We start from the raw sequence: 27,742 nt of genomic DNA on the forward strand, positions 1-27,742 counted from the left end.
TTTGACAGGCCTATGTGTGTCACACCATCATAGTATGCCTTTCTTGGTATTTAATAGGTCATCTATTAAGACATGTTTCCAGTACAGTATCTTTGTGGCACATGGGTCATGTAGGCCTTAACTACACAGAGGAGCAACAATCTCCTTTACAGCAAATTAGGCCTACTCATATAAAGCAAAGTACTGAATGCACTTGCAAAATTACATTTTAACATCTGCTATGTTAGGTTTCCCCACCTGGCGGCGCACTGTTGATTTAATTTCGCCTCCCAAGTTTTCTGAGCCCCCCCACACATTTTTTTTTTCAATGGTCATTGTTGGACATAAAAGACAGTAAAAACACCAGGAACTCAGCTCCAAGTGATTTTAATTATTCCCGCTCATTCCCACTCATAATAGAGAGACAGGTGATCGTATACAAATATAAGCCAGGCTTGAAATTATTATATTTTAGTCAAACTAAACATTACATATGCAGTCTACAAATGATTTGTAATTATGTTCCGGGCCCCTGACCATCCGCTCAACATAAAATCGGCCCGGGGCTGAATCTAGTTGATGATCCGTGTGCTGTGTTGTCAAAACGGCCATCTCAGCACAGTTCGGTTCAGCACCGATGAAACGTCCAACTGTTTCATCATGGCTCCCCCTGCCAGTGCAAATGCAGTCTTAAAGAAAACCGCACAATCATTAATCGTATGATGATCTAGCGTGCTAACATTTTACTGTTAATTTTCTATCATATGGTAGAGCTAAATAATTCACATTTTTCGTCAGGATTTATTATGAAATATCGTTTTCGCTTTCCCACCTCCCCTCGCCTTTCCTCCCTCCCTTTCTCCCCCACACACTCAGACATTCACACATATACGCGACCCCTCCCCCCTTCCATCATTTTCTCATCTCCCTTGCCCACTCTCTTCTCTAAAACAAACATGGCCGCTAAATCTGATGGTGCACCCGTCTCGTTGCGAAATGACATCCCGCCCGAGTGCCTGTCCGGTTCAGCTCAACGTTCGCCTCAGTGCCACCCTGCTAGGAAGCGCTACTCGCTCCTCGACTGTAGCTGGACGATATGTGCACTTTTGGTGTTCTTTTCGGACGGGGCCTCAGACCTGTGGCTGGCCGCGGACTACTACCTCAGGCGGAACTACTGGTGGTTTGCATTGACACTGGTCTTCGTGATAGTTCCATCTGTGGTGGTTCAGGTGTTGAGTTTTAGGTGGTTCGCCTATGATTATTCGGATACCAACGACAGTAGCACAGCCGCAGCTGCCGTGGTCGCAGCATCCGGAGCGAAGAGCCATTTCAGCACCAAGGACAGCGAGCAAGGGGGCGCTGGCCGCGATGCTGCGGTCGGGGCATTGCCTACGACCGGCACTATGGGAGGCGCCCGGGGCTGCTGCAGAGCCTTTATGTGGCTCTTTCAATGCTTCATCCATATATTTCAGCTAGCACAGGTCTGGAGGTAAGATCACTCATACACTGATACTGTCCTGGCTTGAACGTGTGTGTGTGTGTGTGTGTGTGTGTGTGTGTGTGTGTGTGTGTGTGTGTGTGTGTGTGTGTGTGTGTGTGTGTGTGTGTGTGTGTGTGTGTGTGTGTGTGTGTGTGTGTGTGTGTGTGTGTGTGTGAGAGAGAGAGAGACGGGGTTCTGCTTAGATGGTGATCAAAACATTATTATATCCCTACTAGGCTACTATGTTTGGGTTTGTTGTAACAGCTCAATTTGAAACATTATTGTTAAAACATCTCCTAATTTCAGCCTTTTCCCTACTAAACTAAACTCGCCCAGAGAAGGCTACTCTATTCACAAAGTCGATATGTCTTTTGTATCGCTTTCTTTGACGTCTGGTAACGAGGTTAGGGAGTTGTAGGCTCCTCCTCCCTCACGAGCTTCTAGGTCAATAATCTCCCGGGGAAAATCGTCTACTCATCCACACCATTCGCTTTATGAACACACACATCCCATTTGTCTTTCTTCCATCGTTTGAGTGTGAAAGTGTCGGATCTTCTGTGAGATGGGGAGTGTTAGGATTTGATATCAGGACATGGATTTCCTATGTTATGGATTTTCTATCTATGCCATGCATGCCAAAATTATTGTGAAAAATAGGCTAGACATGTTAGGAGGATGTAACAAATATATCTTAGCCTCATTGCATTTCACAGTGCAGATATATTGCTCTGTAGGTCTACTCAGCCACATATACAGTAGTCTTCAGAATCAGCCACAGATACAGAAGTAGTAGTCTTGGAATCAGCCATAGTCTGTGATGATTGGTTTTGACAGGCTCTAGCTGTTGCCTTGAACTGTAGTGAGAAGATTGGTAGGCTAATAGTATTCACAGCAGCCAGTGATATGGACCTCAGAGGCAAATAATTAATTATCTATGTCCTTCTATCCCCCACCCTCTCTCTCTCTCTCTCTTTCTCTCTCTATCATTGTTCCCCTGGGACAGAAAGTAAGTTTACATAGCTAGGCAACTGTATGTCAATTACATGTGAGGGATCGACCTTCAGGTCAATTCACTGTCACTTGAATGAGTCTGCCGGCACATGATCTACTGTAGAAACACTGTTTGAATAGACAACCACACCATCATTTCTTTCTTTGCAAAATCAGTTTTCTGCTCATTTTCACAGCATCTGTATCTTTAAACTCTGCATCATTGGGAAAGGTTTGTAAGCAAGTGTTTCACTGTAAAGTCTACGCCAGTTGAATTCAGTGCATGTGATAAATCAAATTTGTTTTGATTTGATTTTAGATTACTCCATGGGCAGGATTGACATATTCTTTATTTCCTGGTATAGATTGAGACACGGTACAGTCCCATCTGAGGAGTCTATTGAAAATCTCTTGAGGCAAAGTGGTATTAGCTGTAATGCCATTAAAGCTGTTGTGTGTGCTCTGTTCCATGCTGCTGGTCTTGGACTGGCGTGTCTGCACATTAAAGAGGATTACCATTGAGTGTTTTACCCTCAGGTGTTAACTCTGGAATGAACTGTCACTGATACACAGACAGACAGACAGGTGCACTGGGATAGAGGCGAGTAAAGGCTAGTGATGCTGTTCTGGGGTCAGCAAAGCATGTTTTCATTATATTTAAATCAGCTTGGATGATATTAGATGGGAGTGGCATGGCAGGATGCTTTTGGATCACTTTGAATGAGAATAATCATCAGTGGGAAACAAAAGCATGCATTTATGTGTGTGCTGTGTGTATATGACATCCCCAGGCAGAGGAAACCAGAACAGAAAGGGTTATACTAACTCCCTCCTGGTTCACTGGGCTCATTGAGATACTATTGGACAGGGTTCTGTTTTGTCCCATCCTCCCTCTAGCCATCACCAAGCCACATTTAGTTCCTGTTCCTCCATCACAGAGACACATTTCTCTTTCACACAATCAGTCAGAGGTAATGACGCATGACAAAAACAGTCACTCCATTTAGAGAGGTTGATGTCAAATGAGAAAGTATCATTTTATATTGTCAACGCGATCACTTCTGTAGCCTGGAGAGGACAGGATGAAGTGACCAGACCGATTCAGGCTCAGTGGCACTCTACCAAGAGACAAACGATTACCCGTTTTTCTGTCTGGATGGAGTGACAGCTCCCAGGCTGTCTGGAGAGTTGGAAGTTCAGTTGCTAGAATGAGGCTGGACTAAGGCTGCAATGAGCCATCTGTCTTGGAATGGTGCTGTCATGTGGATAAAACAGATTGATATGGAGTGTTTCTTGAGAGCTGGAGATTCTTCTCTCGCAAAAAAAATGTGACATCATTATAATATCATACTCATGCCCTTCCCTCTCTGTCCCTATCCCCCCACCTCCCTCGTCCTGTCTGATGTTCCACAGGTATGTCCATGCCTTGTACTTGGGGGTGCAGAGTCGCTGGCGTGGGGACCATGAGCGCCGTCATTTCTACTGGCGCATGATGTTTGAGAGCGCTGACATCAGCATGCTGCGCCTGCTGGAGTCCTTCCTGAAGAGCGCCCCCCAGCTGGTCCTGCAGCTAAGCATCATGGTACAGGCCAGTCAGGTCCTCCCGCTGCAGGGTGAGTCACGGTCTGAACACAAATACTGTCCTGAACCTTAATAATTACTAGTGGCATGACCATCTCAAACTCCCCAATACAATCCACTGTGATGGCCTATCCTTGACATTGACAGGTCCTTTACCATACTAATCACCATCTCAAACTATCCAGTATCTTGACACATTCTATACCCAAACCCATTTATATTGCTTATGCCTATACCTTAATAATCACTCACTAGTGACATCACCCTCTGAAACTCCCCCAAACGTGACATCACTCAGTCAGAACCGCCAGATTTTCAATCCACAACATCCTTCATTTAAAAATGCCTACACCAAGATGGGTGAAAGCTGACACAAATTCTGGCATACTGGTCTGGATTGTAGGAATGTTTCCCCAGCCTGAAGCATTCCTTAGACTACAAAGGAGCGTTCTGCTTCACATGACACTCAGCTCAGCAGCGAGTTCTTTTAATCTCATGACTGCCAGACCCTTTTACACTGCTAAACCTCTACTTTTCTTTCCTGTCTCTCTCTCTTTCTGCCTGCCTCCTGTCTCTCCCTGCCTCTATCTCTCTCTCCAGGCCTCTCAGCCTCTGCCTCGCTGGTGTCCCTGTCCTGGATGATTGCCTCCTACCAGAAGGTTCTAAGGGACTCCCGGGACGACAAGCTGCCCATGTCCTACAAGGCCGTCATTGTGCAAATCCTGTGGCACCTGTTTACCATCGGAGCCCGTACGATGGCCTTTGCCCTGTTCGCCTCCGTATTCCAGCTCTACTTTGGTATCTTCATTGTGGCCCATTGGTGCATCATGACATTCTGGATCATTCAAGGCGAAACAGACTTCTGCATGTCCAAATGGGAGGAGATCATCTATAACATGGTGGTCGGCATTGTGTATGTTTTCTGTTGGTTTAGCGTGAGGGAGGGGCGCACACGCTGCCGTATGCTCGTCTACAGTGTGGTTGTATTTATTGAGAACGTGGCACTCACCACATTCTGGTATCTGTACCGCGCCCCACAGACGTCAGACTTCAATGCCCTGCTCACAGTGTGTATGGTGGCCAGTAGCTACGCTCTGGGCACCTTCTTTATGTTTGTATACTACTGCCTGCTGCACCCTGACGGTCCTATCTCAGGGTGGGGATGGGGGGTGCCGGAGGAGATAGCAGTGGAGTCCTGCCTTTCCCCAGCTTCCTCTCTCCCTCCAGATGTAGTGGCCAGCCCCCCCAGGACCCTGCAGAGGACTAAAGGGGGAGACCGTGAGCAGATGGGAGGGGCTAATTCAGACGTGTTTCTGGTACGAACACTTAAAAGAGGAGTCAAGGCTACTCTCCCACCCCTTGCCCCTAGTACAGAGGGGCCAGTCATCCGTATTGACTTGCCCAGGAAGAAGTACCCTGCCTGGGATGCCCACTTCATCGACCGCCGGCTGCGCAAAACCATCCTGGTGCTCGAGGGTGCTGCTCCGGTCACACCAAGGATCCAGTACCGCTGTCTAGGTTCTCCCACAGAGGTGATGGAGTATGAGACCACGGTGTGAACCGCAGAGAGTGCTGTTACTCAACTGGCTTCCAGCCAGCCGGTAAGGCCCCACAGTGGCACACAGCTGACTAACTCCCTCTGAGGATCAGTTCTTCTCCAGTTCTGCTCTGTCGCCCGTCGGTGTTGTGAAGCATCAAGGGTACACTGACATGGAGAGGTGGAGTGTGTCCAAATGTTTTCACATCAAAGGTCTGGGACAGATACACAATGTCTAATGTGGCTTAAGTAGGTGACTAGGTGAGGTGTGTATATTGGTGTCAGTATAATTTCTCAGGTTAGGGGGATGGTACAGGGAGGGTTATGGGCCAGGGGTCAGAGGTTAGGGATCAGTGAACATGCAGAGGGACACAGAAAGAGGAGCTGGGCTTTGTGGCTAGCTGTCAATCAGAGAGAAACCATCCTCAATGAACGTGCTTCAAAATAATGTCCTCTCAAGCCAAGACAAATACCATTAGAGACAATACCTAAACCTTATGAATACCTATGACAATATTTCTGTTAATTTATGATGATAATACACCATAACAGTAAATAAGTCACATGGGTATGCTTAATACATATCCATCTATTTGAGCTACTGGAACAGGACATTTTGACCTGAAGATGACAATGGAATATCTTACTGCTGTGTGTGATTTGTCATAGCTATTTATGCATGTTTAAGTAATCTCAAAGCCTTAATAAGTTGTCTAAAATCCTTAGGACGATTTCTAAAGAGCAAGGGAACTTGAAAAAAATTGATCGAGATGAATGTTCAGTACACTATGTTTTCTACAGTTGGTGTGGTATTACAACAACATTCGTGTAGTACAACAAATAGAAAGTAGGCTGGATACAGAATGTGCAGGATTGCTGCACCATGGATTGCTATATTATGTCTAACTTGTCTGGACTCCGGATGCCATGTATAAAATAGTTTAGATTTCTCTCAATCTTCATGATGATGATACAGTATGTGCTTTGTGTGTATCTAGGTTGTCATTGCTCCATAAATAAGTGTTCTATCTGTCTAGCACTACAAATTGAGCGTATTAACTTTAAATTCAGAAGAAGAAGACAGAACCATGTGGCTGAGAGGCTGAAACTGGGAGCAATTTTATGTGAGGAGCGGGTGAACATGTGTATGTTGTACATTGGGGTTCATATGATATTGTGTTGTAGAAAGATGCTGTCCAGTTAACTCAATTCTCCTGTTAGCACGCAGATGAATACAGTATCTCCACATAGCCACAGAACTATGAAGCCACGGCTCCATGTTGGTGCTATCTGTTGAGTCTGTGTATAACACCACGGCTTAACTTATACAGTGTTCTGGTCTGGATTCATCCATCAAACCATACTGGTTTGACTGGGCTGTACCTCAAACACACATACCAGAATCAAAGCCTTAAACGGGTCTTTCCAGACTGTTGCTGGTCACTGCAGAAAAAAAGAACAAAGACTTTCATTATGTTGTTGTTGAGAAAATAAAGAGCAATGTGTTTACCTTCTATGACCAAGTCATTCTTTCAATGTGTGATTTTCAGTAACCAAATGCATCCACAGTTATCCAAAATATAGTTCATTATCCTAAATATACATACATGTACAGTACATGTGGGAACTGGAAATCCATCTTTTAGGTCAGTTAAATACAGTTATCAAACTACTGTAGAATGGTTTAAATGTGAATCATACAATTAGACAGACGGACAGAGACAGATGGAGAGAAAGACCGAGCGAATCATTCTACTAAAGTGACAGATTGTTCTGATTAGATGGCCCAGTGGTAAACAGCTAAATCCTGTCTCATGTAGCAGTGGATCAGTGGATTATGAAACACTACTCTGTTGGCTGCTGGCACCTGAGTCCAGCCAGAGGTCATTGGGCCAGGTGGGGCTGTGTCCACAAAATTATTTATTATTTATCATCACTTTCAACAGAAAACAGTTCACTACCCAGCCACTCTTATCTCATATAGGGGCACAATATTGAAAATCTGCAGCACAATGTAATTCAATATAAATGATCACCGACCTTCTCAATGTAGTTGGCTGTTATAAATAAGATCCATATACTTACCATGAAGTGCACCGATTGGTGAAATTAAATGAGTAAATAGGACCCTAATAATTGATGTAAAAATATATTGGTTAAGATTTCCAAAGATGTCCAAAGTTTTGTTGAATAAATGCATAGGCTCTAATGTATAACAATACCTTGGCTATGCCTATGATGTATCTATCCGTTGTACCTACAGTATGTATCTCTATCCATTGTAACGATGTATCTACCAGTTGTTACAAATTCCTCTCTAGCATCTGTAGCTTAGTTGGAAAAGCATTGCTTTGGATGCCAGGATAGTTTGTTCATCCCCATGCATAAAACATGCACACAGGACATAGGTCGCTTTACACTGAGTGGACAAAACATTAAGGACACCTGCTCTCTCCATGACAGACTGACCAGGTGAAAGCTATGACCCCTTATTGATATCACTTAAATCTGCCTTAATCAGTGTAGATGAAGGGAGGAGGCAGGTTAAAGAATGAGTGTTAAGCCTTGGACAATTGAGAAATGGATTGTGTGTGTGTGTGTGTGTGCCATTCAGAGGGTGAATGGGCAAGACACATATTGAAGTGCGTTTGAACAGGGTTGTGTCAATAACGGCAACGCTTTCCCTTGTGTATCAAGAATGGTCCACCACCCAAAGGACATCCAGCCAACTTGACACAACTGTGGGAAGTATTGGAGGCAAAATGGTCCAGCATCCCTGTGGAACGCTTTCGACACCTTGTTGAGGCCATGCCCCGACAAATTGAGGCTGTTCTGAGGACAAAAGGTGTTCCTAATGTTTGGTATACTCAGTGTACATCTCACAGCCAATCCGCTAGAACGAACTTATTTACATAATGATACGTCCGAACCAATCATCTTATGGTGGGTGTGGAGTTGTCCTCTCGCCGGCTAAATTCGTTCCTCAATGCGCACAATCAATCATTATAGTACTAGAATGGCGACTGCTGCGTGCGGTCGTCAGTGTAAAACAGGCGGTAATACTGCCAAATCACAAAAAGAACACCTGCGAAAAGGTAAAGACTCACAACGGAGACAGGCGGCTCTTTCTTTCCTGAACAACATATCTCTAGACGGACGGCCTTTATATCATCTCAGCAATGGAAACCTCGGTCAAAGGGACGCCGCCGAGCTCCGAAGTCGAGACGCCGCCGGGGCACAGGCGATTGGACACACTCAATTTTCACCGTGTACCTACGGAACCTTCCCCCATGTATCACCCTACTTGGCCGGTGGCGCTGCTACTACTGTGGCGGGGATTGGGGGACTGAACCCAGTCCTACCTAATTTGGGTATGTCTACAGACACTGGCGCAAGTGTTGCTGTGGGGTGCCGTGAGGTGTTGTTTGAGGGTGTAGACACCATAGTACCCCCAGATACCCCCCTGTCCCCCATTTCTGGACCTCAGACCTTCAATCCAATTGCCAAATCGCCATCTGTGCTCCAGACTCTGAATTCCGTGCCGGGGGATACACGTCAAAGGTGGGACATATTATCTAGATACACACTTTTTATTAGGGTGGTAAACAATCAGGGATCTGTCATGATGACCATCCGTCGGGACTGTAGGTGTAACTAACTGCTTTTGTATTCATTGTAACAAACATGGGCTGTTTCAACGTTTGACAGAATAGGCCTGACTTATAAAGGTGTTCTTACTTCCGCATATTGCCAACAGGTACTTTCATTATAGAAATCAAGGGTTATTCAAATGGGAATATTGTACTAGACCTACCTTCGAAATTGTCGTTTAAAAAAAGCAACGTTTTTCTCAAGGCAATAATATTATGATTATATATTTTTATATTGTCAGCTGCCCCATTGAGAAAATCGTATCTGCCCGTCAAGGTCTGATGAAAAAAACAACCTTGCAGGCAGCTAGCTACAAGTGCTGCACAATATATCCCTAAGTAAAACTAAAAGCTCATCCAATTATTTGATGTAGTTCTTACATATTTTGTTTATTGGGTTGCTTATTTTAACAAAATTATCTGCTGTTTGTGTAAGTAAACATTACAATAATTGTCAGACATTGTCCTGTGTTGTCATCTCTCCCTCGACCACCCCACATCTTTCTCTCCTTCTCTCTGATCATCTTTAAAAAAAAGACAATTACTCAAATGACTTCAATTCCCTGTCAGATAAGATTGTAATTTTGGCATTGTTATTCAAATATGTGATGTGAAGAAATCTACAAGGTCTTTATTTATTATTTCAAGCACATTGTTAATTCCCCTCATGTACAGACTTAGTCTACTTCCATATTCTACAACTCACTGAGAAATGATATGGTACTGCTTGCTATCTGTTGGTCCAGACATTAGACATGATTTAATGTTGACGTTTTTAATTGACAACTCTTTTGGGGTAATCCATTGTCGTAGGTCACGGAATCATTCGGGCTCTCCAGGACCCGCAAGGGTGGCCAAGAAGGTCCACTTTATCAAGAGTATGAGGCAATATGACACGAGAGGCAGCAGGTGAGTTAAAGTAGTAAATGAGAATGCAGAAGATGTTGAGCAAACCATGTATTCTAATGAAACGGACAACCAAAACATAGCACTTTCTTCTGTGGGATCAAGGCATTCTAAATGGTATATTTTTGTACTCCATGGCATACAGTAAATTAGTTACAATTAATTGATAATGGTAATGTCTAGAAAAGAGGGAAGAAGATTGCAAAGGCCTTAAGAGTTTTTTTTTCCCATGAAGTAACTTCACAGCCGGTTCCATATTAAGCCTGGTTGCAATGAAACACATACATTTGGCTTTTAGCTAAGAGACCTGCTGGAACTTAGACCGCTCACTTAGCTAGACCCCTAAATGAGTAGCAGCAGGACTGTGTGAATTGAATCACCCGTGGAAACAAATCAAAACACCAAAGAGCTGCCTTGTGGAAATATAACCCTCTCTGGCAATAACAGTAAAACACCCCTTATGTAAGATGGGACTGAAATATCATGCTCAGGCTGCACCCAGCCTATTCTATCTCCGTTGAACTTTGTCTCTTACTCAATGTGTTTTCGGGCTGCAGCTGTTAGGTTGTCTTTTAGAAAGAAAAGTTCCCCTGGGGACATGCATATAAGACACGCTTCTAATCTGTTTCAACAAGGCAAACAACACAGTTTTAGAACCCCGCTCTTTTCACCCTACCTGAAGATGACTTAATCATAGACAATATCACACCCATAGTCTCCTGTGTATCATGTGTCAAATGCGAATACAGTATTGCATGTCGCTGACTCGTTGTAAGATCGTTTAGCAATAACCAGAGCCTTGTATTTAGAGTTGGGACACTGAGGTTTCTGCATTATGTGATTATTTTTATATGGCACTGCAGCCATTGTTAGCGCCCCACAAACAGCCTCAATTTGTCGGGGCATGGACTACAAGGTGTTGAAAGCGTTCCACAGGGATGCTGGCCCATGTTGACTCCAATGCCTCCCGCACACGGGAAACTGTTGATTGTGAAAGATCCAGCCGCGTTGCAGTTCTTGACACAAACCAGTGCGCCTGGCACCTACTACCATACCCCATTCAAAGGCACTTAAATATTTTGCCTTGCCCATTCGCCCTCTGAATGGAACACATACACAATCCCATGTCTCAATTGTCTCAAAGCTTAAAAATCCTTCTTTAACCGGTCTCCTCCCCTTCACCTACACTGGTTTGATGTGGATTTAACAAGTGACATCAATGAGGTAGAACCTTTCACCTGGTTAGTATATATTATGGAACAAGCAGGTGTTCCTAATGATTTGTACACATGGTCATGTCTAAAATGAGCATTATAGTGCATTTACATGACACTTCAAAATGATATGGAGCCATGTTAGTGCTCCATTAGCATGGGGAAATATTTAAATAATACTATGTAACTGAATGTCTAGAATTGGGCCACCTTTTAGAATGTTTTATATTGTTCCAACTCTTTAATATATGCCTCTGGCAATAACCAGTTTCCCAACGTTTCTGTCTTTGCTTATAAACTTGTATTTAGTCTATACAGAGCATTGGAGTAACTGTAAAACCACTGGAGTGGATGAGAAAGGGGATTTAAAAGTCTATGTATTTCCCCCTTGGTGAGATAAGCTTCTCTTATCCAAGGTCTGGCCCGAGCTTTAGCTACAAGGCTGAAATCCCAAAGGAGAGGCTGCTGGGCTGGCTGGCGTTGTATGTTATTGACTGGTGTGTTGTGAGGACTGGCTCCTTTAGCGGCTGTGTGTAGATTTAGGCTGTCTATAGATAGGCCTAAGTGCTATGGCTGGATGTTTACAGCTGCTTTGAGCTTACTCTGTAAACTGTCAGCAGATTTATACTGCACTGGTTGCGTACACGTTTTGTAGTTTCTCACTCAAATGTCTACTCTTGTGCTGAGGTTGACTGGCTGACGCGGTTTACAGTATACCATGTTTTTGCCCTGGTGATGTACATTATATTTTAGTCATTTAGCAGACGCTCTTATCCGGAGCGACTTACAGTTAGTACATTCAACTTAAGATGGCGAGGTGGGACAACCACATCACATTCGTAGTAAGTACATTTTTCCTCAAAAAACACATGGCCAAAAGTATGTGGACACCTGGATTTCGAACATCTCATTCCAAAATCATGGTTATTAATATGGAGTTGGTCCCCTTTTTGCTGCTATAACAGCGTCCACTGTTCTGGGAAGGCTTTCCACTACATGTTGGAACATTGCTGTGGGGACTTGCTTTCATTCAGCCATGAGCATTAGTGAGGTTGGGCACTGATGTTGGGCGATTAGGCCTGGCTTGCAGTCAGTGTTCCAATTCATCCCAAAGGTATTCGATGGGGTTGAGGTCAGGGCTCTGTGCAGGCCAGTCAAGTTCTTCCACATGATCTCACAAGCCATTTCTGTATGGACCTCGCTTTGTGCATGGGGGCATTGTCATGCTGAAAAAGGAAAGGGCCTTCCCCAAACTGTTGCCACAGTTGGAAACACAGAATTGTCTAGAATGTCATTGTATGCTGTAGCAAGATTTCCCTTCACTGGAACTAAGGGGCCTAGCCCGAACCATGAGAAACAGCCCCAGACTATTATTTCTCCCATCCACCTAACTTTACAGTTGGCACTATGCATTCAGGCAGGTAGTGTTTTCATGACATCCGCCAAACCCAGATTCGTCTGTTGGACTGCCAGATGGTGAAGCGTGATTCATCACTCCAGAGAATGAGTTTCCACTGCTTCAGAGTCCAACGGCAGAGAGCTTTACACCCCTCCAGCCGAACTCTTGGCATTGCGCATGGAGATCTTAAGCTCCCGACGAACAGTTCTTGTGCTGACGTTGCTTCAAGAGGCAGTTTGGAACTCTGTAGTGAGTGTTGTAAACGAGGACAGACTTTTTTTAACGCGGTTCAGCACCCATTCTGTGAGCTTGTGTGGCCTACCGCTTCGCGGCTGAGCCATTGTTACTCCGAGACATTTCCACTTCACAATGAGAAGAGCACTTACAATTGACCGGGTCAGCTCTAGGAGGGCAGAAATTTGACGAATTGACTTGTTGGAAAGGTGGCATCCTGTGACTGTGCCACGTAAGTCACTTCAGTAAGGCTATTCTACTGCTAATGTTTGTCTTTGAAGATTCCAAATCCAATAATTTGAAGGGATGTCCACATACTTTTGGCCTTGTGTAGCTATCAACAAAGTCTGAGCTAGTAAGAGGGAAAAGAGTCAAGTGTGATTGTTTTTACATTTTTTGGGGAGGTGCTGTGGGATTATTTAACATGTTTTTGGAAGATGGGACTTTGCTGTCCTAGCTTCATTTACATCTTAGTCATTTAGCAGATGCTCTATTCCAGAGAGACTTACAGGAGTAATTAGGGTAAAGTGTCTTGCTCAAGGTCGACAGATTTTTCACCTAGTCGGCTTGGGGATTTGAACCAGCAACTTTTTGGTTACTGGCCCAATGCTCTTAACTGCTAGGCTACCTGCCGCCCACAAAATGGTGCCCTTTAGTGCACTGTTTTGTACAGGGGCCAGAGAACAGGGTGCCCTTTACTGACTAGGACTTTATTCCTTCCCTGAACTCTGGGCCTCCATGGCCTTCTGCATCTTCTCAATCATCCACCCGGGAACCGTAAAAGGCTTCAATTCAACTGGGGTCATTTTCAGGTCAGGGCAATGTTTGTAATCGTTACTCAGAGACAGGTCCTGGACATACTCTTCAATAAGGAGATGGGCCATCTTTCCACCTGTGGCTCTCGTATGCTTGTCTCTCTGCCAACCAGTGTTTGTCCTGGGCGTCTGATGGTTCACGGTGTCGAAGGCAGCGGATAGATCTAGGAGGATGAGAACAGAGGAGAGAGTCAGCTTTGGCAGTGCTGTGAACCTTCGTGACACAATGCTCATCTGTCAGTCTGGTTAAGTGACCCGTCTTGAAGTCAAGAAGATTGTTCTGAGCGAGATAGTGAGATAGTTGGTCAGAGACAGCACGCTCAAGTGTTTGGGAATGAAAAGAAAAGGCATACTGGTCTGTCTTTCTTAATTTTTTTTTTTTTTTTAACATCACAGGGGTCAAGTGTTGGTTTCTTGAGGAGGGAAGCGACTCTGGCAATTTTGAAGTCTGAGGGGATGCAGCCAGTGGTCAGGGATGAGGAATGGGAGGAGGGGATGCAGCCAGTGGTCAGGGGTGAGGAATGGGAGGAGGGGATGCAGCCAGTGGTCAGGGGTGAGGAGGGGATGGGGTAGTGGTCAGGGATGAGAATGGGAGGAGGGGATGCAGCCAGTGGTGAGGAGGGCATGGGGTAGTGGTCAGGGATGAGGAATGGGAGGAGGGATACAGCCAGTGGTCAGCGATGGGGTAGTGGTCAGGGATGAGGAATGGGAGGAGGGGATGCAGCCAGTGGTCAGGAATGAGGAGGGGATGTGGTCAGGGGTGAGGAGGGGATGCAGCCAGTGGTCAGGGAGGAGGGGATGGGGTAGTGCGGCAGGTTGTCTGGCGGCCGGACCTCACTAGTCGTAGGATTTCATCTGGAGAAAGGGGTCCAGGCATAGGGTAGTTCTGTGTGTGAGTGAGACCAGTGGACTCAATAGGCTGAGTTAATGAGGAGTGGATGTTGTCAACTTTCTTTTCGAAGTGGTTGACAAAGTTGTCCTCAGAGAGGGTTGAGGATTCAGAAGGGAGGCGAAGGTGGAAGAAAGTTTCCTGGGGTTGGAGGCAGAAGCTTGAAATTTATAGTGGTAGAAAGTGGCTTTAGCAGCAGATACAGAGGAAGAGAAGGTGGAGAGGAGAGAGTGAAAGGATGATAGGTCCTCTGGAAGGTATAGAGGAGAGAGTGAAAGGATGATAGGTCCTCTGGAAGGTATAGAGGAGAGAGTGAAAGGATGATAGGTCCTCTGGAAGGTATAGAGGAGGGAGTGAAAGGATGATAGGTCCTCTGGAAGGTATAGAGGAGAGAGTGAAAGGATGATAGGTCCTCTGGAAGGTATAGAGGAGGGAGTGAAAGGATGATAGGTCCTCTGGAAGGTATAGAGGAGAGAGTGAAAGGATGATAGGTCCTCTGGAAGGTATAGAGGAGAGAGTGAAAGGATGATAGGTCCTCTGTAAGTTTTCACTCAGCTGCCCACAGCCCTGTTCTGTAAACTCACAATTAGTCACTCAGTCACGGAGCAGGAGGGGAGGGTCGAGCCGGCCGGGAGGAAAGGGGACAGTGCAAGTCATAGGATGTGGAAAGGGAGGAGAGGCAGAACCAGGGGACTGAAGGAGAAGGATTTAGCAGAAGGGAGATATGATAGAAGAGGAGAGAGTAGTGAGGGAGAGAGAGCGCAACGATTGCAATGGCCGCATGATTATCTGAATAGGGGCTGAGTTGCTAGGGTTGGGGGAACATGAGACAGAAAAGGAAACCGTAGTGATCAGAGACCTGGAGGGGGGGGGGGGGGGGGGGGTTGCCTTGATATTAGTAGGCGAACAGCCTCTAGTAAAGATGAGGTCAAGCGTATTGCCTGCCTTGTGTATTTATTGTACTAATAAGTGCAGTACTAATGCTGTAGATGGCTGTAGTGTGACTGTGGCTGTTTCTGTAGCCTGACACTGCATATGTTTTGTGTGCCTGTACTTGCTATCTATGTCCTGCAGGATTATGCTGATTTGTGCCAAGCGGTCTCTATGTGCTGCTTTCTCAGTGCTGCCCTATGGAGAATGTATTCACCTCAGGTACAAACACACAACCCCAACCAACTACAGGTGTCATGTATCGCCCTCAGGAAAGGAGTTGTTATAATGATCTCAGGCTTTAACGTGGAGCTGCATGATGGTGACATGAGTAGTTTCTCTTCCTGCCCACCCAGTGACCCAAAGCTGGATGCTCAGAGACAACGGCTGTCTTCTGGGGTTGGCTCTGACCTGTTCCCTGGCCTGGAGGGCCTTGGGGTGGAGCTAGGGGCATATGGAAAGGTAAGGTTGAACTGGAGAGTGTGATTATGTACTATCTGTCTGTGCTTTGTGTTAGTTAACATGTATATTTCCTCTTCAGACGGTATCGTACGCCCGATTCCTTTTCCCAACTAATGCCCTGGTGAGGTCGAAGAGCAGTGGACCACTAGAGCCCAGCACAACACAGACACCCCTATCCCGTTACCGAGGCAACGGCCAGAAGAACTACACCAACCCGTCTCGACTCAACAGCACCATAGGACAGGACCCGAGTACGCTCCACTTCACTAGAATAGAGGCTTACATGCACTCTCTCTCTCTCTCCTCTGGCAAATTGTTTTTGCAATCATTACTGTGTGTGTGTGTGTGTGTTCTCATTTGATTGAATCCCCATTTTTACAGGTATAGAAGACCTGGCAGACTATGATCCCTACCTACTCAGTGACCCTCAGTGGCCTTGCGGGAGACACAAGAGAGTTCTTATATTTGCATCCTATATGGTAAGCGTTCATGTGAAAGTATACATGCAACACATGACTTTGTGACTAGACAATACATCACAAGACACACTGACAGTCCAGAATGCACTTATTTTGTACAGTAGCACCATTATAAACTAAAACAATAAAGCAATTTTATGACCAGTAAACTTCACTGCACATAATAAAAATGACATCTTATATGATGGCATTGTTGAGTAATTGTTTCTGATTGGCTTGAAGGGCATTCTAGAGCATGCATTATTTCCCGATAATGAAGTGGCTATAGTTCTATGTTAGAACTGCTTTTAAAAGCGAAAGTTGACTTGAAAACATTTATTGGCATTGTTGCATTTGATCTTCATAATAGCAAGCTAGAACTGATGGTTTGGTTCGCTAAACTACCAAGTCTCTTTGGTAACCAAGGCAACTACTGTCAACTTGCTAGCTACTTCAGTGGATGTTGAACACATTTCTAGGGGTAAATTATAGCCATGGTATAAAAGGGATAATCAACTCGGGGCTCTACGCGTTCTCTGGAAAATAATGCAACTCCGTGGAAGGACAGTTCCACCTTCCATGTCGATCATTATTTTCCAGAGAACACACAGCCCCTCGTAGATGATGGAATCTCTTACATGGAATCTCTATAAATAGGATGAAAGCAAAGTTTTCATATTTATCAATCAGCAGGGTGGCTAGGAAAAACTCCCTAGAAAGTCAGGAACCTAGGAAGAAACCTAGAGAGGAACCCGGCTCTGAGGGGTGACCAGTCTTCTCCTGGCTGTGCTGGGATGAGATTATAACAGTACATGGCCAAGATGTTCGTATATGACCAGCAGGGTCTTCTGATAATCATAATCATCACAGTCATTGTAGAGGGTGCAACAGGTCAGCACCTCAGGTGTAAATGTCAGTTGACTTTTCATAGCCGAGTGTTTAGAGTTAGAGACAGCAAGTGCGGAAGAGAGTGGGAGTCGAAAACAGCAGTTCCGGGACAAGGTAGCACGTCTGGTGAACAGGTCAGGGTTCCATAGCTGCAGTCAGAACAGTTGAAACTGGAGCAGCAGCACTACCAGGTGGACTGGGGACAGCAAGGAGTCATCCGGCCAGGTAGTCCTGAGGCAAGGTCCCAGGGCTCAGGTCTTCCGGAAGAGGGTGAGAGAGAGAGAATTGGAGGGAGCATACTTAAATTCACACAGGACACCGGATAAGACAGGAGAAATAGTCCAGATATAACAGACTGACCCTAGCCCCCCCGACACAAACTATTGCAGCATAAATACTGGAGACTGAGACAGGACAGGACAGGTCGGGAGACACTGTGGCCCTGTCCGGCGATATCCCCAGACAGGGCCAACCAGACAGGATATAACCCCACCCACTTTACCAAATTATAGCCCTCACACCACTAGAGGGATATTTTCAAACCACCAATTTACTATCCTGAGACGTGGTTGACTATAGCCCACAAAGATCTCTCCGACGGCACAAACCCGAGGGGGGCGCCAACCCGGACAGGACGATCACGTGACTCAGCCCACTCAAGTGACGCACCCCTCCTAGGGACGGCATGGAAGAGCACCAGTGACTCAGCCCCCCTAATAGGGTTAGCGACAGAAAATGCCGGTGGAGAGCAGGGAACTGGCCAGCCAGAGACGGCAAGGGCGGTTTGTTCACCTTCACACCCCTGGGCCAGACTACACTCAATCATAGGACCTACTGAAGAGATGAGTCTTCAGTAAAGACTTAAAGGTCGAGACCGAGTCTGCGCTTTCACATGGATAATCAGACTATTCCATAAAAATGGAGCTCCATAGGAGAAAGCCCTGTCTCCAGCTGTTTGCTTAGAAATTCTAGGGACAATAAGGAGGCCTGCGTCTTGTGACCGTAGCGTACGTGTAGGTATGTACGGAAGGACCAAATCGTAGAGATGGGTAGGAGCAAGCCCATGTAATGCTTTGTAGGTTAGCAGTAAAACCTTAATCAGCCCTGGCCTTAACAGGAAGCCAGTGTAGAGAGGCTAGCACTGGAGTAATATACAATTGTGGGGTTCTCGTCGAGATTCTAACAGCTGTGTTTAGCAGTAACTGAAGTTTATTTATCTTGTTCCCTGTCTTCCAGACGACTGTTATTGAGTACGTGAAGCCGTCGGACCTGAAAAAAGACATGAATGAGACGTTCAAGGAGAAGTTCCCTCATATCAAACTGACCCTCAGCAAGATAAGAAGGTGCAGACATGAACACAGATGTAACAAGTCAACACATAATTTTTTTTAAATCCACTGTCTATATCTATGTCTGAAACTCCCCTTTGTGTCTTTGTCTCCAAACCATGCATTTACAGGTGCAAATCCTGCATACCTGCCTACCATGAACACCCATGTGTAACCAATAACCTCTCTCCTGTTTGACAGCCTGAAGCGGGACATGCGTGCGGTGGGAGAGGAGTGCAGTCTGCAGCCAGTCACGGTGGCCATGGCCTTTGTGTACTTTGAGAAGCTGGTGCTGCAGGGCCGCCTGAACAAGCAAAACAGGAAGCTGGTGTCTGCTGCCTGTGTCCTGCTGGCAGCCAAGATCAGCAGTGATCTGAAGAAGCAGGAGGTCCGACAGCTGATTGACGTGAGTGATCTAAATTCTTACATGTACATTTAAGAAATTTCTTACATGTACTTTTTCTCACATGATAACTAAGTTTGTTTTCTATGAATTGTTAGTGATCATAGTTAGATTCTTAACCATCTTAACACTACAACCCCCTCTGTCCATGGTTGAGCAGAAGCTGGAGGAGCGTTTTCGTATAAACGGGAGGGAGTTGATTCAATTGGAGTTCCCTGTCCTGGTTGCCTTGGAGATGGGGCTCTACCTCCCTGACAGCAAGGTCATGCCGCACTACCGCAGGCTGGTGCAGCAGGGCTAGGCTGGAGCCTGGAGGTGGCCTGAATCACTGGCCTGGGTCCAGTTTGGATATTTAAGTCCTGATGATATTGATTGGAAATGCTGATCCTGGATCATCACCTGGAGGGAGGCATTTTCTTCCCTAGAATATGTTTAGGTGTAGCAGACATGTCCCTTATTCAAATTGGGGGGGGGGGGGGGGGGGGTTTGGTGCTCAATATCTATTTAGAATTTTTCTTTATCACAATATGAAGGATTAAGAGTGTTTTCCGCAAAGATATTGGACCGATTCGCTTGTACCGAACTTCTTTCTGTGGTGTGTATTGCATTCTGATCAATATATATTTTTCAAACCATGTCTATTTGTACAAACAGTACAAGTTAACTATTTATTGAAAAATAGCTCCAACTGGGTGTGGGGTAGCATCCCAATGGGGGTGTCTTTAAGTACACACAGAGAGGAGGCTTTGATGTTGATGGTGGTTATATCAGTTTGAAATAATTTAATGTACTGTCCAAAGGTGCAGAAAAGTCATTTTTATGTGTAAATGGTGCCTGGTGTTATCTTTGCTCATTTTATAGCTCAAATCAGTTTATTTGTCGCATACACGGATTTGCAGATGTTATCGCAGGTGCAGCGAAATGCTTGTCTCTAGCGCCAACAGTGCAGTAATGTCTAGCAAAACAACACACACGTACAGTACCAGTCAAAAGTTTGGAGACACCAACTCATTCAAAGGTTTTTCTTTTTTACTATTTTCTACATTGTAGAATAATAGTGAAGATGTCAACTATGAAATAACATGTATGGAATCATATAGTAACCAAAAAAGTGTTAAACAAATCAAATTATATTTGAGATTCTTCAAAGTAGCCACCTGTTGATAACAGCTTTGCACACTCTTGGCATTCTCTCAACCAGCTTCACTTTTCCAATCGTCTTGAAAGAGTTCCCACATATGCTGAGGATTTGTTGGCTCCTTTTCCTACACTCTGCGGTCCAACTCATCCCAAACCAAATGTGTTATTTCATAGTTTTGATGTCTTCACTATTATTCTACAATTGAATGAGTAGATGTGTCAACTTTTGACTGGTACTGTTTATATAAACGCAACATGTAAATTGTTGGTCCCATGTTTCATGAGCGGAAATAAAATATCCTAGGAATGTTCCTTGTGCACAAAAAGCTTATTTCTCTCATGTTATGCACCAGCCAATTGCATGCTCCCTCAACTTGAGACATCTTTGGTGTTGTGACAACTGCACATTTTTAGTGGCCTTTTATTGTCCCCAGCACAAGGTGCCCCTGTGTAATGATCATGCTCTTTAGTCAGCTTCTTGACATGCCAAACTTGTCAGGTGGATGGATTATCTTGGTAAAGTGGAAATGCTCACTAACAGGGATGTAAACAAATTTGTGCACTAACGCTGAGAGAAATAAGCTTTTGGTGCATATGGACAATTACTGGGATCTTTTATTTAATCTCATGAAACATAGGCCCAATTTACATGTGTGTGCGCACTCGCTAGCTTGTTGATGACTATTTCTTCACTTGCTGTGGAAATTACACATCAATCATTGGTCTTAAAGTCTCAATATGATTGTGTTATTGAGGGAGGGAGTTGTGGGCTGGCCAGAGTGCCACTTTATACTATACTGTAGAAGCATCAGTCATTCCATTGTATCATTTGTTTAGAACTTGTGATTTTGTACAGCTTGGATGTTTTTGTATTTACCTTCTTGGGTTGGCACTGTAGCTGCTTTTAACTTAATTTTGTACACTTTAAATCCACACTCACTGTGCAAACCACTGCCTATTTGCTGGCTGGAAACGTGTTGTCGATCTAGACCACAAATGACTTTTCTTCTGTGACGGTTGTTAAATCAAACTTCCTATCATTACTTGGTTGCTGTTCTGTCAACATCCAGGGATAGGATTTGCAATAAGTATTCTTACCCTATTGTTCAATGTGCTGGATCATCCACGAGGCAGTTGTCATATTTTTAAGTTCTCAGGAAATATCTTTGAAATAAATGGGATTTATGGGATTTCTCAAACAAACAAAAGGAGATCTCTGGAATGAGTGCAGGTAAGAAAGCAGTTATTTGTGTGTGAAATGTCCTAAAGTTACATTTATTTAGCAATTTTACAGTATTTCTCGTATTTATTTTCATCAGTGTTGGCTCACGCCACTCAACATACAGTAAGAAGTGCCTAAAACCACAGTTTAATTATCATCTGTCCTATCTCTTATTTCACTTGTCTTGTTGCTGTTGAGTGTTCCACCGCATCTGTGAAAATCATGGAAAATTGCAGACTGCTTAATGTATCTTAGTATCTGGACAGACCTACTGTTATGTGAATCTCTGTGTGTGATCTTGGAGAAAACATTTTGTACAGTAACATGGAGAATTGCTCATTTCTGCTGTGGTGTGAATTGGTCTCCGTTTTGCAAATGTGTGCTTAAATTACCTCATGTCATTTGTTTAGAATGTGAAAATGTTGTGCTTTATGGATTGTGTCAATTTTGTAAAAGTAGTGTTAAATTATCAAATGTTTTTTTTTCTGACCATTGTGACTGGAGTTATTTTATTTGTCAGGAAGCTACAGGTTACAGATTGGCACATGCAGCTGTCACTGGTCTACCAGTCCTAACCAGCCGCAGTAATCTGGTTCGCAACATATCAGGGAAAACATTTCATGTTGTGTTGAATCAAGCTCTGAGGATGTACATAAATAATTTGTCATAATTGAACAGGAGAGGTTAGGAGCTCTATTCGATGTGTCGCTGAAGCATGAGAGATTGAATAGAGCCTTGGCTGTCTTACATGCCCTTTTCTTATTTTAAATATCTCTATTCTGAGTACATGTACAGAGGTAAATGGTCCACAGCTTCAGTGCTCTGAACAACATCACCACAACCAGTAAATCATTTAAATAAAATACATTAAGTTAAACAGAACTAACAGAGGGTCCTAATCCAAACTCATATCTTCATCCTTTTTGTCTTTGGCGTCATCCTCATGGTCAGACTTGCTGTCTGTCTCCATGGCTTTAGCAAAAGCCTCAACATCTGGAATAGAGGAAAGTTCAATTTCACTCATGATACAAAACAGCAGGAAATAACCTTAATGATGATATGGAAATCCTTACTAAAAATTGTTGACACTAATGTCAATGTTAAGTAGGAATGTCTGCACAGGCAGGAGACCGCATGCTTGTGTTCTCTTTAAACAATGGAACGTACAGACAAAGGCCCCTGTTTTTACGTTCATGCATTGTACGCAGATACAGGACACTGACCTCCTTTGTTAGCTGCGTCCACAGCTTCTGTTGGCAGACCAAACTGGTTCATTAAAGGCCCCAACTGCCCCGACGCCAGGGCGCTGCTGAACAGACTCATGGCCTACAGAGAGAATAATCCCTGCTTTACATCGTACACACAGTAGTAGACCAAATGTGTCACTCAAGCGGTAGCTAAAAGAAAAGCAACCAAGATCACGTCTATCCATACTAATCGTGTACTGAGAGAACACTGCCACACAGTCTGACAACTGGTGCTCTAGCGTACTCTACACAGAAAGAGAGCACTGCTCAACACACTCTGAGCAGTGTGTTATATACCTGCTGAAACTGTGGAGAGGTGAGTGTGTTGTGGAGCTCGTCGGTGCTCTGAGGCAGGGACTCTCCTGTCGGCAGAAAGGGCAGCAGCCTCTCCTGGACCTCAGCATTGGCCAGAATAGGAGCCATGATCTCAGGGGTCACAACACTGGCCAGGTCCACTGTAGCGAGAACAAACAGTCAAGTCATTCATATTTCATACAGACACATATGGAGGGCATATATGGATCTACTGCTGCGAGGTTTTTTATTCAACTGGTAACAGCATGACTAAAGTTCCTTATTTCCCCTGTAAAATGATTCAAGAGACTCTTAATTGCTCTTTCTGTTCTAAGCCGTTGTGTGCTGAGCTATAATTTATATTTTTAGTCCCTCACCTCCCTGCCCAGCCGCAGGTACGTTCATGGTTGCTAGGATACTCTGCAGGTCACTCAGCTGGATGGGGCTGGCTGCCCCGGCTGCGATGGAGGGGGCAACCGGGATGGTGGGTGAGGCCATGGGTGACGCTGCACTGGTGGCAGACGGGGTGATGGGTGTGGTTGGCACCTGGGAGGAGCCCAGCCGGGTGGCAGCAGAGGTAGAGGTGGGGGTGACAGCAGGAGATTGAGATGGACTGAGAGGGACCAGAAAGAGAGCAACTACATTGTAATAAATGTAGAATAAGCCATCTGTAAAAGCTGGTTAATAAGTAGTAAATGTGTAGTCTGAGCTGGAGAGAAAGTGCATAAATGTACAAAATGATTGAATGTATTAGTGAAGTGACTCCGTAGGCTTGTAGTACCTTGAAGAGGAGTTGCCGGCTGCAGGACCTCCACTACTGAGCAGGCTGGCCAGGCCTGGTCCAGCCAGGGCCCCAAGACCTCCTACAGACAGACAGGTGGACATATTCAGACGCGTTGCAATTAATGATAACCCAATAAAGTCAGGTACTCCAGTCCAAAACACATTCTTAGTCAACCCAGCTGTCAGCTGTTGTAAGCACATTGCTACGTGGGGTAAAAATATTATTGTACAGAGTACTTTGCAGATTGCCAAGACTTACCAAGACCACCTAGTCCAGTTGGTCCAATGAGCTGCATGAGCTGGTTGTGACTCATGTTACCGAGCAGACTCTGCAGTCCACCCTCACCTAGGACAGGAGGAAGAATGCAAAATGTTCAGAACGGATCAACACATCATGCACAAAGGAGAGGCTGAGTGTATTCTGAGAATGCACTGCTAAAAACAATTGCCATCTTCCTGTGTCAACATGCCACAGTACCTTTGCTCTCTGTTTGTGAGTGTGTGCACTGTGCCGTGCACCCTTCCTTAATCCTTACCCCCCAGAGCAGACAGTTCATGCCCGCTGTTGCCTCCACTGCCAAGGGCCCCAGGCATGGGAGGGTTGTTCAGATACTCATTCACTTTACGACAGTACTCCTCATCCTTTTCAGTTTTGGGCTCCTACAACAGGGAAATAGAAATAAGTGTATTACATCAGGAACTTATTTTCTCATACAATCAGCTGCTGATAACATTACCTTCCTCTGCAGAGAAATATGCAAAGAAGGCAGAGTGATATGAAATAAACAAAAGAGGCAGGGGTGTGGATTAGGTAACGTTACTATCTTTAAATGGCCATTACACACCTGCATCCAGAAGAACAGCCTCTTGGAGCCAGCCTTGAACTTCAGCACAAACACCCGACCAGTTGTGCACTGGTTCACTCTCTTGAACTCACAATCATCTGGGAAGATGATCAGGTCCTGAACAGGGACAACCATATTCATCACAAGGGTTAGTTAGCCATGACAAGACAAAGGACAGAGAGAGAGAAAGAGAGAGAGAATATGGTGGTGCAGTTTCAGCACCAACAGAAAAGTGCCACTGACATCGTCCACGTTTCCAGAGGTCCGATCCTTCCAACAGAAATGAATGAGGGAGTCGTCGGTTTGCTGAACATAGACTTGTCCCTTGCGCTTGTCTGGAGTCACCGTGCTACCCTTCATGGTCATCTTCCCGGCCCGAAACTCAACCAGGAATTTGCTAGAGGAGCCGCGGGACCCCGACACCAGACTGGGAAACAGAGCTCCCGACATGATGATGATCTGGCGTTGTGCAAATAGGAGCGAGATTATGACAAACGGTGACAAACGTTGGCTTGCAGTTTACAGCTAGCTAACCGTTACGATAGCCTACCGTTATTCCGTTAGCTAACGTTACCCAGTGAGTCAGCTAACGACGTTACCGAATTTAGCTACCTATGTAGACGATGGAGTAACCGAACCTTAAAATGCATTATTATCCTGAATTCAAAACGTAGCTACTCTCTTAGCTAATAGAGGCAATAAACATAACACCAACTTACATTTTACTTTGAGATCGAAGATGCGAGATGGCCTTGGAATCAGATTGCACCAGTAGCTACTAGAGACTATTAGCATTCTGCCACCAGCACAAACGAGAACATCACGTTGTTGTGGTAATGAGGAAACCTTCAAAATAAATCTCTGCATTTCAAAACATTGCAATGAGGATAACTGAATGGGGTGGAAAACACTCAGTTGGGTCTCTAATAACCAAATATGGTTGGTTTTTGAGGGGGATGTGTCACACGGCCTGCTGCTGGCTTTTCACACAGCCCCCAATGAATTCCATTGTAATAGACTGCACATGGGATACATATCGGCTTATAGAGAAAAAACGTTTCAGTACGGTCTCTACTGACCAAATATGTGTAGTTTCTTTGGGGGGGACTGTGTCGTACATGTCCAACAACACCGTTCTCCACCTCCACCACATAGCCCCCAATGCCATAAACTGTAATAGACTGTACATGGGACACCCCACTGAGTATTTTCCACCCTACTTTGGCTGAGACAGGTAGTAAAGTGTTTTTCTCTACAGGCCAATAAGTATCCCACACAACGTGTATTGCATTACAGTAAATGGAGTGGGTGGAGTAAGGAGTCACCAGCACACTGTATTAAACCTGCTGCCCAGCACAAGAGACCAATTTAGGTTTATCAGACTGTTGAGTAGTTCCAAAAACATATATTTGTATTTGATTTAAAGTGTATTTCTTTAAATATAGCCTACACAATACCTTTCAACATACCAGCATTTGTGTAAACTTTCAAAAGAAATGCTGGCATAAATAAGACAATATAAAAAATAAAATGTGTCAAATTATCCATTTCTTTTTTCAAAGGTGGTTGAAATGATGTGAAAAACAGTTGTACTGTACTAGAGTACTAAAAACAAGTAGTTCCAAAGTTTAACATGTCTTTGCAGGAAATCTTTATTTTGAAGAAGGAAAATCTGTGATCGTGCTGCCAGCATAATATCCTGCTGCTAGGAGAACGTTCATCTACTAGAGCAGAAACAATCTGACAGGAGGGTGAAACAAAACTTTTCTGAAAAACATTATTGCGATTGGCTGACTACCACCATTGCATGGCTGTGATTGGTTAGAACATGCGTCAATGTTACACCTTTAAACGACACAAAATATTTAGCTTTTTGTGCTGTTCAGCCAGATATAGAATATAATAACTTTATTTTACTGTACATTCAAATTTTCTAGACTGTATATTCGAAAGTGAAATCAAAATGACATCTTTTGACATCATTAACAAACACAAAATTCTCAATTATGGGTCCTGATACTTTATTTCATAAATGTTGCTTCTTTGCAAATGACCAGTGTACAGTAAGAACATCACAATATAGTAGAGTAAGGCGTGTTTCTGGAACCTGGTGATCGATGTGTGTAATAATTCGCAAAAGCTCTGTGCAAGTGCAGGAAAACAACAGAAACAACAGTATATGTGCCGATACATTGACTAGGACTGACATGTATACATTTCAATCAATCAATCAAATGTATTTATAAAGCCCTTCTTACATCAGCTGATGTCACAAAGTGTTGTACAGAAACCCAGCCTAAAACCCCAAACAGCAAGCAATTCAGGTGTAGAGGAAAAACTCCCTAGTGTTGTCTCAAGGGTAAAAAATGCTAAAAATGTGTTTACACCTATGCAGTACCTTTAGCAATAATAATAATAAACCTCTACTTTAGTAAAGAAAACAATTATGACAGGTGTGTTGTAATAAAAAACGAGTGGTGTCCACTGATTGTGCATTGTGAAGAGGGAAAACCCAGATATTCACCAAGTTTGTGATGAATGACAGATTGTTCCTTCATGCAAAATAGATTTGGGGTTTACAATTCAATTAAGCTGCTTTATTTGAGGGGTTTAGTGAAGGCGGGTCATTTTTTACCCTTAGGACAAGGGGAGTATACAGAATGTTAAGACTACACAAGGGGAGTATACAGAATGTTAAGACTACACATGTCCAAAAGTATGTGGCTCGTCGAACATCTCATTCCAAAAACATGGCCATTGATATGGAGTTGGTCCCCCCTTTGCTGCTATAACGCAGTTTTAAATGAGAACTTGTTCTCAACTGGCCTACCTGGTTAAATAATGGTGAAATAATAACAATAAGAATTATTTTAAATAACAGCCTCCACTCTTCTGGGAAGGCTTTCCACGAGATGTGGGAACATTACTGTGGGGACTTGGTTCCATTCAGCCAAGAGCATTAGTGAGGTCGGGCACTAATGTTGGGTGATTGGGCCTGGCTCGCAGTCGGCGTTCCAATTCATCCCAAAGGCGTTCGATGTCAAGTTCTTTCACACCAATCTCGACAA

General features: G+C 44.4%; 3 protein-coding genes across 4 annotated transcripts; 2 read left to right on the forward strand and 1 right to left on the reverse strand.

The window, feature by feature from the left end:
• The first annotated feature begins 900 nt into the window (after nt 1–900).
• Nucleotides 901–7,081, forward strand: xkr7a (XK related 7a). The gene is made up of 3 exons (XM_020458665.2): nt 901–1,468; nt 3,863–4,062; nt 4,631–7,081. The coding sequence occupies exons 1-3, from the start codon at nt 936–938 to the stop codon at nt 5,587–5,589; spliced, it is 1,692 nt and encodes a 563-aa protein (XP_020314254.1). The 5' UTR covers nt 901–935; the 3' UTR covers nt 5,590–7,081.
• Nucleotides 7,082–8,503: 1,422 nt separating this feature from the next.
• LOC109869830 (CDK5 and ABL1 enzyme substrate 2-like) lies at nt 8,504–21,912 on the forward strand. Of its 2 annotated transcripts, XM_031803914.1 has the most exons (9): nt 8,504–9,128; nt 10,031–10,126; nt 15,749–15,826; nt 15,961–16,066; nt 16,146–16,317; nt 16,448–16,545; nt 18,649–18,755; nt 18,942–19,146; nt 19,304–19,616. In XM_031803914.1, exons 1-9 carry the CDS (start codon nt 8,554–8,556, stop codon nt 19,442–19,444), a joined length of 1,578 nt encoding a protein of 525 aa, XP_031659774.1. In that variant the 5' UTR covers nt 8,504–8,553; the 3' UTR covers nt 19,445–19,616. The 2 variants fall into 2 exon arrangements, with proteins under 2 accessions (XP_031659774.1, XP_020315691.2); XM_020460102.2 differs by lacking the exon at nt 15,749–15,826 and having other exon boundaries at nt 8,509–9,128; nt 19,304–21,912.
• On the reverse strand, nt 21,540–25,523 carry LOC109869319 (proteasomal ubiquitin receptor ADRM1). The gene is made up of 10 exons (XM_020459395.2): nt 25,394–25,523; nt 24,918–25,133; nt 24,675–24,791; nt 24,366–24,489; nt 24,089–24,175; nt 23,828–23,909; nt 23,424–23,659; nt 23,050–23,207; nt 22,729–22,831; nt 21,540–22,498 (listed from the first exon to the last, which is right to left on the reverse strand). The coding sequence occupies exons 2-10, from the start codon at nt 25,122–25,124 to the stop codon at nt 22,401–22,403; spliced, it is 1,212 nt and encodes a 403-aa protein (XP_020314984.1). The 5' UTR covers nt 25,125–25,133; nt 25,394–25,523; the 3' UTR covers nt 21,540–22,400.
• Nucleotides 25,524–27,742: the final 2,219 nt, after the last annotated feature.

Source organism: Oncorhynchus kisutch, linkage group LG24, assembly GCF_002021735.2.
Source record: "Oncorhynchus kisutch isolate 150728-3 linkage group LG24, Okis_V2, whole genome shotgun sequence".
NCBI classification, from domain to species: Eukaryota; Metazoa; Chordata; class Actinopteri; order Salmoniformes; family Salmonidae; genus Oncorhynchus; species Oncorhynchus kisutch.